At 38.7% G+C, this 12,322-nt stretch overlaps 1 protein-coding gene across 10 annotated transcripts; it reads right to left on the bottom strand.

The window, feature by feature from the left end:
* Nucleotides 1–4,021: 4,021 nt before the first annotated feature.
* Nucleotides 4,022–10,554, bottom strand: LOC107857053 (putative pentatricopeptide repeat-containing protein At5g59900). Of its 10 annotated transcripts, none has more exons than XM_047399701.1 (5): nt 7,575–10,554; nt 6,224–6,343; nt 5,413–5,538; nt 4,715–4,825; nt 4,022–4,538 (listed from the first exon to the last, which is right to left on the bottom strand). In XM_047399701.1, the coding sequence occupies exon 1, from the start codon at nt 10,422–10,424 to the stop codon at nt 7,785–7,787; it is 2,640 nt and encodes an 879-aa protein (XP_047255657.1). In that variant the 5' UTR covers nt 10,425–10,554; the 3' UTR covers nt 4,022–4,538; nt 4,715–4,825; nt 5,413–5,538; nt 6,224–6,343; nt 7,575–7,784. The 10 variants fall into 10 exon arrangements, with proteins under 10 accessions (XP_047255657.1, XP_047255656.1, XP_047255662.1 ...); XM_047399700.1 differs by having other exon boundaries at nt 5,469–5,538; XM_047399706.1 differs by lacking the exon at nt 6,224–6,343 and having other exon boundaries at nt 5,469–5,538; nt 7,575–7,921; nt 8,028–10,554.
* Between the last annotated feature and the right edge of the window lie 1,768 nt (nt 10,555–12,322).

Below are 12,322 nucleotides of genomic sequence, written 5' to 3'. Positions count from 1 at the left end.
ACCCCACTAAGTGGGAATACACTGGGTTTGTTGTTGTTGTTGTTGTTGTTTGGAGCTTTAATGGAGGAGTTATGGAGGAGCTTTATTGGTGTTGAGGATTTTTAATGGGTAGTTAAATGATACGATTAACTACAAAATGAGAAACTTTAATGATATGATTTAAAAAAAAAAAACTTCAACGAAGCTTTAATGGAGGATTTAATGGTGTTGAAGAAGAAATGAGGGGGGGGGGGGGGGGAGGGGGGAAGGGGGTAATTTTAAAAAGAAAATCAATAGTTTTTTTTAAAAGGAATATAAATTATATATTAAATTATTTACACATGACAACTTTTAATTGGTCAAAAAATCAAATTTGAGCCCTTTCACGCGCCTGTGGTGTGTGTATACACGCAGAGGTCAAAAATGGTGTATTTACAACGGAATAAAAAAGATTCATGAGGTAATAGGTCGAATTCAAAGTTTAGGTGTCTTTTTGAAAATTTCGGACAAACTCAGTGGTGTAATTATGTATTTACTCTTTTAAAATTTATCTTGGGATTAGTTTATTCATCCCTCCTTCCAAATAACCTCTTAGGGGTCGTTTGGTAGAGTGTATAAGAATAATGCAAAATACAGTGTAGTAATAATGCTTGTATTAGTAATGCTTGTGTTAGTTATGCTTGCATTAGTTATGCTTATATTTTTCTTATAAAGTGTTTGATTCAATGTATTAAAAAAAACATGAATTACATAATTTCTAAAAAAAAAATTTCTTTCACATAATACCCTCAATATATATGTTGGAAAGGATACATAAATTTTTTAAGGGGTAATAGAGTCTTTAAGCATGTTAATACATGCATTAGATTCATTGCATTACTAATGCCATGAATTTTGAGATATTAGTAATACACACCTCAATACACAATAGAGGGTATAACTAATGCTTGCATTAATTATACATAGGGTAAAAAGGTATACCAAACAAGATACTACTAATACACATTAAACTAATGCATGCATTAACAATTTAATACACTCTACCAAACGACTCCTTAATGTTATAACGAGTCATGTATCTCCATTGTCATTCGTGTCACTTTTTGCAGCTTGTGCTTTGTAATTATATTCTATGCCATAAGAATTAGTTACAAATTTTTGTTAAACTAATTGACACTAGATGGGGTGAGTCAGAAAGATGCGTTTAAGCTGTCAAGGTAAAAGATTATCTCGGCAGTGCTATATTTTCACATTTTGTGGCAAGAACCTGAAGTATTGGAGGTGTTACAAGGACAGTGCACTTTGTTGGACAATTCTAGTTGTAAGTTCACATTAGATAATTTCTAGTAGTCCATAGTCACAAAACCTAATGTTTTGGTATTTTATTTGGATAGTGGTAGAAAGATTAGATTTTGAGAAAATGATTGCTTAGTACACGTCTTTTTAATGATCAATTTCCTAGCATTTGCAATATTTCTTTGCAACTAAGTTGCTCGGACTTTTCAAAAATCTTGCCGCATCCGTGTTAGATCCTTAAAAAATGCACTATTTTTGAAGGAACCAACAAGCCTGATGATGCTTTTGAAGAGTCCAAGCAATATAGCTTCACACTACCAATTGTTGATCGTTTCTTTGATCAAAGATGTGGATTTTTTCTCAGATATTAAACAGCATGCTCCCTGCTGCTACTAAGCACTACCGTTTTGGATCCTGCATTAGTAAAACTTTTTGTAAACAAAAAGGGTCACTCTAATGCTTTCTTTTTTTTCTTTTTCTATCAAGTCTGTTACGATAATGTTGGTGTTGGAGGAATAGTTGGAGATGCTTGGAGGTGAGTGGGGTCCCGGTGGCGTATATCAGAGCAATCAAGGACATGTATGATGGAGCTAAGACACAGGTTAGGACGGCAGGAGGAGATTCAGAGCATTTCCCTGTCTTGACAGGGATGCATCAGGGGTCTACTCTTAGCCCGTTTTTGTTTGCTTTGGTGTTGGATGCGTTGACGCGGCGTATTCAAGGAGAGGTTCCTTGGTGTATGCTTTTTGCAGACGATGTAGTTTTGATTGATGAAACGCGAGGGTGTGTGAATGATAAACTAGAGGTGTGATGACAGACCCTTGAGTCTAAAGGGTTCAGGTTGAGTAGGACCAAGACGGAGTATTTGAATCCAAGACAGAGTATTTGGAATGCAAGTTTAATGACTTGTAGCAAGAGGACGACGTGATAGTAAGGTTGGATTTCCAGGCGGTGTGCAAGAGGGGTAGTTTCAAGTATCTCGGTCCATGATTCAGGGAAATGGTGAGATTGACGAGGATGTCTCCCACCGTATTGGGGCGGGATGGATGAAGTGGAAGCTCACCTCAGGGGTGTTGTGTGATAGGAAGGTGTCGCCCAAGCTTAAAGGCAAATTCTATAGGGTGACAGTTCGTCCGGCCATGTTGTATGGAGCAGAGTGTTAGCCAGTCAAAAACTCTCACATCCAAAAATTAAAGGTGGCAGAAATGCGGATGTTGCGTTGGATGTGTGGGCTTACTAGGAGTGATAGAGTTCGGAATGAGATCATTCGGGAAAAAGTTGGAGTGGCTTCGGTGGAGGACAGGATTCGGGAAGTTCGATTGAGATGGTTCGGGCACGTGATGAGGAGGGGCACCGGATGCCCCGGTTCGTAGGTGTGAGCGGCTAGCATTGGATGGATTTAGACGGGGTAGGGGTAGGCCGAAGAAATACTGGAAAGAGTGATTAGGCAGGACATGGAGCAGTTGTAGCTCACTGAAGACATGACCCTAGATAGGAAGATCTAGAGGACGCGAATCAGGATAGAAGGTTAGTGATAGTTTGGGTCGTTGGGGTAGGGCAATACTGGGTGGGTGTACTTTTCTTGTTATGCCACATTGCATGCCTTATTACGTATTTGTTTACTATTCTTTGTTTATTATCCTTTGTGGGTGGATTAGTTATGTCTTTTCGTCTTTTCCCATGCTTTATTTCGGATTTAATTAGTATCTCGTGTCGTGAGCTGGGGGTCTATCGAAAATAGCCTCTCTATCTCATCGGAGATAGTGGTATGGATTGCGTACATCTTACCCTCCCTAAACCCCACTATGTGGGAATACACTGGATTTGTTGTTGTATTCCCTTGGAAGTATGATAAAAGGGGAAATTTCCTGCGTCAGCTATTTCCCAAACCTTATCCAAAATTTGACCAATCTACCATGGTCATTTCCCCTTCCCGTTAATCATATTGATAATTAACAGGATATCTGATTTCATATTTGCATTGCAACAATCAAATTTAAATGAACTTGAAAGGCTTGATATTTGACAACATAGAGCCTAGAGGAGAGAGATCACAAAAACTCAAGATTAGCAGTATCTCTAGAAATAATTTCTCTTTTATCACTCATTATTGTTACTCCCACTGTTCCAGAACAAGTGGTGTTTTTAGTTTGTGCACATTGCGTAAGAAATTACTCATTCATAGAAAATAATATTTTGGAAGAATTTTAAGATCAATTTCTTCTTGAACCCCAAAAACACCCCTTAATTAGAAACAGAGAAAATGATACTCCCTAAAGATAAATTATTGTCAACCTGATTAAATTGGATTAAACAATAACTATATACTGTTCCATTATAATATTCAGTTGTTATTTCTTGATTTAAAACTTGCTATTTTATTTTAAAAATGTAGCAATCCACTGCCTAACTAGACTTCTCATTCACCGAAATAGGCTATAAGAGTTATCATAAGTTAACTCTGACTTATCTACTAAGGCTGTAACTTTTGCCGGGAGATATTGGTGACTCCTGTATAAGTCAGTATAGGAAGGACACACGAAATATACAACTACTTACTAGGCTAGGGTAGTTTTTTCATCTTCCCTTTATTTTACTAAGTAGTTAATGAAGAGGTTGTTTGAGCTACAATCATATTTCACAGCCAAATGTCATCATTTTTGCAATGCATTAAGGATTCAAAAAGTCGGATCTATCCCCCATCGGATAGGTAGCGTAGCACACAGACACAATGATCACATCACAATTTGTAACCAACAGTGATGTTATTGGAAATATACAGTGAATTTTGTTACAGGTCATGAAAAAGTTCAAAATAATTTGATTATGCATCTGACATCAAAAATACTTGACACAGAGTTGCCTTTTGTATCATTCAACGGGGGCATAATAGCTTGTCAACACTTACCCAGCAATTGCTCAGAGTTAGCAAGGCAAGCGAGAAGATCAATCCTTTACCACCATGACCAACAAAAAATAGCTGAGAACGCAAGCAACAGCCTTGGTGCTTTCCTGTGCTGCTTCAATAGAAGATTGCTGCATACTATGCTATGGTTTGCTAAGGAGGGCCGCAGAGGAACGGTGTTAAATGAGCAAGACTGTCCACCGCATTGTCATTTGAGTGCAGACAGACCTCAATAGAGTGCAATGAGAACGGTGAATTTGTACAGCCGATCTCAACTTATTTGGGATTTGTGAGGAGTTGATAATTGAGACAAGAAATCCTTTCTGCCATCTGCTTGGATATATGGAATCAAATTTCCCTGTATTGCGACGAGAAATGAAGAATTAACTATGCTTGTCAACCCATTCAAAAACTGTAGGAACAAAAACACAAAGAACGGACACAAAAATAGAACAGAATATTGATGCAATTAAGGTGAAGACAAAAAGTGAGTTAGAGCAGATGTGAAAAACTAACAACACTGATGATCCTTACCGTAATGTGAGAAATTCCATAGACGACAAAACAGTTGGTGCAACAACACTACAACATAGAACTGTGCTGGCTTCTAAAATGCACCGGTTGTACCATCTTTGCTACATGTCTCTACCAATGACAAAAACAACATAACAAATTAAGTTGGACAAAGAAAGCGCAAAATAAAAGCTTAAGGCACACCAACAGTTCAAAACTTCTTGACAAGGAAAAAAAACTAAAATCTCGCTAGTCCAGTTGCACCTGACACAAATTCTATATCTTTCATATAATAGACACACACACACACACACACAAACACTCGTGTAAGCTCAAGATGGAACGTTATTCTCCTTAATAGCACTGAACATGGAGATCCTATCTGTCGTTTCCTACTAAGACATGTTTGAATGATTTACCAGATTTGACCAAATTTTACAGCATCCAAGTTAAATTAAGTGTAGATGGAACAGGGACAGCTAGCATTTCACAAACCGTAAAAGGATTCAAGTTGGAATGAAGTGACATTTTCAGTGCTGTTGTGGTCTACTGATAGTTTTAAGGAACAAATGTAGTTCTTACCCCCCCTGTAAGTGATAGAACCTAAACACTGCCTCATCAGTTTTAAGTATTGTGAGTAACAGACTGCATGACATGTTTCCTAATGGGACTCCTAGCAGCGTGCAACAAGGTCCACCAAAAAAAAAAAGGAAATTTACAATGTCGAAAACAAGCAACTCCTGAAATTTAAAGCATCTGGACGCTCTTTTCATACATGATTGCAATACCAGCTTGCAAACTTCAACATCAACAGCATATTAGCAGTTGCCTGTATGAATAAAGTTCTGCAAAGATAAAATCCAACTTTATTATCACCAATCATTAGTGAAAACAGTCGTGCAGTCATGCAAACTCATGGTAGTTGCAGAAAATACAAATACACAGAGACATACATGCATGGCCTCTCCACTCACAAATAAAGCAATCAACTAAAACTAAAAGTAAATATTGGAAAATGTTATGCAATATCTCTCCAAGTAACATGCAGACAACAAGTTCCTTTCTTTTTTTTTCTTTTTTGGGGAATCTTCGTAGCTTGGTTGGTTGGCTACCTAAATTTCACCTTATTGGCAAGGGTTAATTCCCACCTTGTAGTCTCCTCACCCGTTTCCCCTTCCCCCTATGATGAATTACCTTATTCCCTTTTAGTACTGGGTCTCGGAGTATAGTCTATTCTATAATATACTCTTCTTCTATAACAAAGGGCAGCCTGGTGCACTCAAGCTCCCGCTACGCATAGGGTCCGGGGAAGGGTCCCACCACAAGGGCGTATTGTGTGCAACCTTACCTTGCATTTCTGCCAGAGGCTGTTTCCAAGGCTTGAACTCGTGACCTCCTGGTCACATGGCAGAAACTTTACTGGTTACTCCAAGGCTCCCCTTCACTCTTCTTCTATAAGAGACATACTTAAATTGGAAGTTAAGCCCCATAAGCACTTAGTGAAACTAAAAAGAATAACAAGAGCATTACCTCGCAGGCTAAAGCAAGAACAAGGGGCGCAAGCCGTCTTTAGAAGTCTAAACTAAGAAAGACTTATGAACCACTTAGGAAGGAGACCGAGACCGTCTGATATATTTCAAACACTACGATCTATAAGAGAAGGAAAAACAGTCTAGTCATGAAGATCAGCTGGACAACAACAACAACAACAACAACAAACCCAGTGTATTCCCACTTTGTGGGGTCTGGGGGGGGTAAGATGTACGCAGTCCATACCTCTACCTCTGATGAAGTAGAAAGGCTGTTTCCGAAAGACCCCCGGCTCAAGTTACGAGATATCAAACAAACACATAGTACAGCACAGAAGCAGATGACATAACATAGATACTGCAGCCATAAGGAATATAAAACAGAGTAAAGCAGGAATGCAGGAATATAAAGCAGAGGAAAGCACACAGATTCGTAACAAACATAGAACACGGAACACGGAACAGAACATTGAATACGGAATCATACCAGGAATACACCCCCACCAATTATCTCCCTACATTAGCGACCCGAACAGGCCCTAATCCTCTGCCGTAATTCGCGTCTTCCAGACCTTCCTATCTAGGGTCATGTCCTCGGTAAGCTGTAACTGTTCCATGTCCCGCCTAATCACCTCACCCCAGTACTTCTTCGGTCTACCCCTACCCCGTCTAAACCCATCCAACGCTAGCCTCTCACACCTACGGACCGGGGCATCCATGCCCCTCCTCTTCACGTGTCCGAACCATCTCAATCGTGCTTCCCGCATCTTACACTCCACTGAAGTCACCCCAACCTTCTCCCGGATAGTCTCATTCCGAGCTCTATCCCTTCGGGTCAGTCCACACATCCAGCGCAACATCCGCATTTCTGCCACCTTCATTCTTTGGGTGTGGGAGTTCTTAACTGGCCAACACTCCGCTCCATACAGCAAGGCCGGACGGACTACCACCCTATAGAATTTACCTTTAAGCTTGGGCGGCACCTTCTTATCACACAGCACCCCCGATGCAAGTTTCCACTTCATCCATCCCGCCCCGATACGGTGCGAGACATCCTCGTCAATCTCACCGTTACTCTGGATCACGGACCCGAGGTACTTGATCAGCTGGAGATAAATAAAAAACCTAATTAGAGTAGAAAATAAGTTTTTGAATTAATTGAACAAAGCAACATGATGTAGGAAGAACAACATCAGGGTCTTTCCGAACTCATACACAATAAAGCAGGATATGTATGGTTGCTCATTATCCAGACCTTGAAGATTGTTATATTTACTCCCAAAATTTCCTATATTACACAATTCGATTAACATATACAAGAAAAAGAAAAGAAAAGGAAAGCGTCAAACTACCTCCTTTTAAGTTCTGGAGATGCGCAGCTCTTAGTTCGTGGTCCTCATATAAAAAGGCAGGACATTGAACTATTCATGGATGAGGCATCTTAGAGTAAAGGTTGACATGATCACTTCCTGTACAAATATCCGGAATTTCGATAGTTAATACTTGATCATAGTAACTGATCCTTGCAGCAGTGCTACCAGATCTGCTGGACTAACTCATTTTCAGGTTCCATGGATTAAAGATGCATACGTTGCATGAGTCACCTTCAGACCACTTCTTATCATCTCATCATGCAATTCAAATGCCTTGGACATTTCTCCAGCGATGCAGCAACCATAAATCAAAAGGTTATAAGCCACTGCATCAGGCTTCAGACCGTTAGTCAACATGGATTCCCACAAGCCACTTGCTCCTAACAGGTCACCCCTCCTACAGAATTCATAAATGATGGTTGAGTAACTTACACAATCTGGAGAGATACCATTATCCTTCATTTCAAGCAAAATATCCATCGCTTCCTGAATTTGATCCAATCTGCATAACCCCCGTATAATTATATTATATGTTATAGTGTTTGCAAGATATCCGTTAAGCATAGCATCATGAAGCTGTTTAGCTTCTATCATGTACCCTTCACCTGTGAGGTAATCAAGGAAACAACTATATGTGAACTGGTTAGGTATCAAACCCCTAGCCAACATTTCCTTGTAGAATATCTCTGCTTTATCTACTAATCCAGCCCTGCACAAGTTATTTATCATCGCAGTGTATGTCACGGTATTTGGGAAGCATCCTTCACTGACCATTATATCCCAGCATCTAAAAGCTTTTTTAAGATCTCCCACTTTTCCATATGCATCGAGCATGCTAGTGTATATTACTTCGTCAGGCTTCATTCCTCGATCATTCATCTCCTTCAAAATATTTAATGAATATTTCAAATCATGATGCTTTAGAGTACCATAAATAAGTACACCGTAGCATACAAGGTCCATGTTTATTCCCCTTTCTGCCATCTGATTAGTAGTGGTTAATGCATCCTTTAATCTTCCTTCCTTACAATAACCATGCAAGAGAGCAGAGAAACACATTTCATTCAGATAATGACGCTGTTTTTGAAGGTCCTCAATGAACTCTTTTGCTTCAGATACTCTACCTTTTGCACAAAGTCCTGTTATCAGAGATCTGTAGGTATATGTGTCAGGAAGGAGACCCTTCTTTACCATTTCATCTAGCAATTCAAAAGCCCTTTCCGTATTCCCATCTTTACAATGCCCTTCAATCAAGACATTATAAGTGACCTCATTAGGAGTTACATTCATTTTCACCATCTCATCAAATAATTTACTTGCTTCTACCATCATGCTTGCACGACAAAAACCAGAGATAAGTGCAGTGAAAGTGAATGTATTCGGTGAGATTCCTTTGCCTGTCATCTCATGGTAAAGCCGAAAGGCCTTCTGCACTTCTCTTTCCTTGCAGTAACCATCTATCAATGATGTATAGGTTACAACAGTCGGGTTCAATCCTTTATCAATCATCTCATTAAGGACGGATTCTGCCGCACTACAATTTCCAGCCTTGCAATAGCCATTGACAAGAGAATTGTAAGGGTATATGGTTAATTCTACCTCATTATCAAGCATTCTATTATAAACAACAATAGCATCATCTACTCTCCCTTGTTTACAGAAAGAGTCGATCATGATGGAATAAGTTATACTATTCGGGCACAGACCTCTATCCTCCATTCTATCAAAAAGAGACTCCGCTTCATCCAATTTTCCATCTTTACACAGAGAATTAAGCAACGCGTTATAAACAAATAAATTCGGCACAACTCCAACTTTCCCAGTCATATCAACTAATCTATAAGCAGCTACACAATCACCACCTTTCCTCAATCCATCAACAACACTCGACATTACAGCATCACGCGGAAGCAAACCCATCCCCAACATCTCATCCACTAAACTTAGAGCAACCCGAAATTCATTCACTTTACATAGCCCCAAAATCAAAGAACTATACGTAACAACATCAGCATTCAATCCCTTAAAACCCAATAAACTTTTAATCTCAATCGCTTCCGAGACTCTCCCACCCTTACACAGCCCATGAATCAATATATTATACAAAACAATACTCAATTTACTCCCATTTCGCTCAACCCAACGCATCATTTCCTTAGCCTTTTCAAAACTCTTCAACTCACACAAACTTTTAAGCACAGCTGAATAAACGTACTCATCAGGCTTAACACCCAAATTCACAGCATTATCAAACAATTCCAAAACCAAATCAAACCGTCTAATTCGAATCAACCCATTAAACATACTACTCAAAGTCCTTAATTCAGGTACTAAAGAACATTCCAACATTAACTTAACAATTAAAACAGAATCTAATACTCTTCTATCATGTACATAATTTTGCGCTAGCAAATCAAAGCCCAAACTATGACCAAAATTAAACCTTTTGTAAGTATCTAACAAATTGTCAAAAACAAAACATGGGTTTAACTTTCTTTGCAAAAGGGTCTGTAAAAGTGAAGTGGCAGGCCAATAAAGATTAGACTGTACAAGTGAATGTACAAGAATACAAAACGACGTCGTTGAATGATTAAAATTTTTGTGAAGGCCAAGAAAATTGAAGAACCGTAAAGCCAATTTTGAATCATCGAGGGTTTGAAGGAGGATTTGTTCTACGTGATGGGGTTTTAGTGTACTGGATATTGTGCTGTTCAGTGCTGTATTCCAGCTCCGTTTGTTTCGAACGATGTCGTTTAGAGTTGCTATGAAGTTTTGGTCGTTGTGAATGTGGCCGGAGAATGGCCGGCTCCGGCGAAGGGAAGGGTACATTAGGTGGGCTTGTATTGCAGAAATGCGCTCTGAGCAAATGGAGGCGTTGTTGTGAGATTTTGATAAAGATGTAAAGTTGGGGGTAGAACTGCTACTTTCAATTTGATGAAGGGTTGTTATGGAGTTACATGGACGTTATAGGGTGAATTTGAATATTTCTTTAGTGATGTTTTGTTATAGACAACAATTCTTTTCATGTATTAAAATAGGAAAAAAGGTGCGAAAAATATTTATACTTTGGCGAAATTTACAGTTATGTATCCTGAACTTTGTGGGGGTCCTATGAACCCTAAACTATTATTTACTGTATTTAATTCACATATATTTGACACTTGGACCACTACGTGTATTTCACATACATTGAACGCGTAAGAAAAAAATGTTTGATAAGGGGCAAATATAAGCCAATTAAATACGATAAAAAATAGTCTAAGGTGGTCATGGACCCCCACAAAGTTCAGGGTGAGTAACTACAAATTTCGCCTAAGTACAAATATTTGTCGCACATTTTTTCCATTAAAATAAGTTAGGTTCCGTTTGACCATGAAAACCTAGTATAGAGTGGAGTTGAAGTTGAAGTTGGATTTATGTGGACACTGTATAGAAAAGACAGATAAAGGAATAACCCAAAAGGGCATATGTTTTCTGTAGGAATATGTGATTTGGTGATCCGTTTCAAATCTGTAAATGTATTTGACATTTTATTTGTAATTTTCTACATATAAATAATCTTTGTACTTCTTGCTCACAAAGAGAAATACATGGATCAAGATGATATAGTGATAAATTTTTTCACAAAATTTGTATTTTGATGTCACTATCTTATCTCCCTAATTTTAAGAAAACTATCTCATTAAACTGATAATCTGCAAATTGAGTACTGAACATATTTTCCTTTAATGGTTCAAGATAGAAAATAATGGGGGGCTCTTCAAACCCAAGATAAATTTTTAACTTTCTTTAAGGGCATCTTAGTGCAATTTGGTAGTGCTATAATGAAACATCCTGGGTTCTGGCCCTTGCAAATTTCTCTAGTCTTGAGCTTTCTAGTCATCATACGACTCACCATACTATTCGTATAATGTAGGTACGGGTCAGGTGACCCAACTCGTACGGTGTCCAGTGTTTGATGGTTGGGTTTCTGTTGTGATTACGGGTGGTAGTGACGAGTCGTATGTTCATGATACGAGAAGTATAATGCCCAACCGTATGTTGTCCAGTGTCTAGCCTTGATGTTCTGCTTAGGGTACAACTTGAAAGGTACTTATCGTACGATGATGGTATGAGTTAGGCTAAGGAGTCGTATGTTGGATAGAATGTGGTGTCCAACATTCTGGCCAAGTTACGAGTGAAGGGTACCACTCGTATGGTGTGGATAAGATTTGAGGGGTCCAATCGTACCCACCTGCGGGATTTTTATAGTTTATTCTGGAATTTCCCCCCAATAACTCCTTTTGACCCCATGACATAAAATACCTTTTGGAGGCTTCCTTAGCCTATTATTCACAATCAAACACTCTCTAAACACTCTCAAATCTCTCTCAAGCTCTTAGTTCAAGAACAATCAATTAAGGCCCTAAAGGGATGATTTCTCTCTGTTTTCCTTGTTGTCTAAGGCATGTTACTCCTTCCTCATTGTTAGTTCAATTAAAAGCATGTTTTAATGAATGATTTTTATGGTATTATTGTGGTAATGTTTGGGTTTTGAATTATATGTTGGGGGTTTTGGTTGTTCTCGGTTGGATAGTGTTTTCTCATATTTTACTTATGGTTTTTATATTGTAATTGTGATTTGAACATGTGGTAACATGGAAATGGTCAATTGATACTTGGTTTTGGAAACTATATGCCCTCCACATGTTTGTTAAAATGCCAATGAGAATGCTTTTATCACATAG

This window comes from Capsicum annuum, chromosome 11, assembly GCF_002878395.1.
Source record: "Capsicum annuum cultivar UCD-10X-F1 chromosome 11, UCD10Xv1.1, whole genome shotgun sequence".
NCBI classification, from domain to species: Eukaryota; Viridiplantae; Streptophyta; class Magnoliopsida; order Solanales; family Solanaceae; genus Capsicum; species Capsicum annuum.
Note: the sequence above shows the minus strand (reverse complement) of the source record. Positions and strands in the feature narration are given on the sequence as shown.

What these genes read in the sequence shown, in the direction of transcription:
- LOC107857053 (XM_047399701.1), bottom strand. Translation starts at nt 10,424, where the DNA reads ATGTACCCTTCCCTTCGCCGGAGCCGGCCATTCTCCGGCCACATTCAC.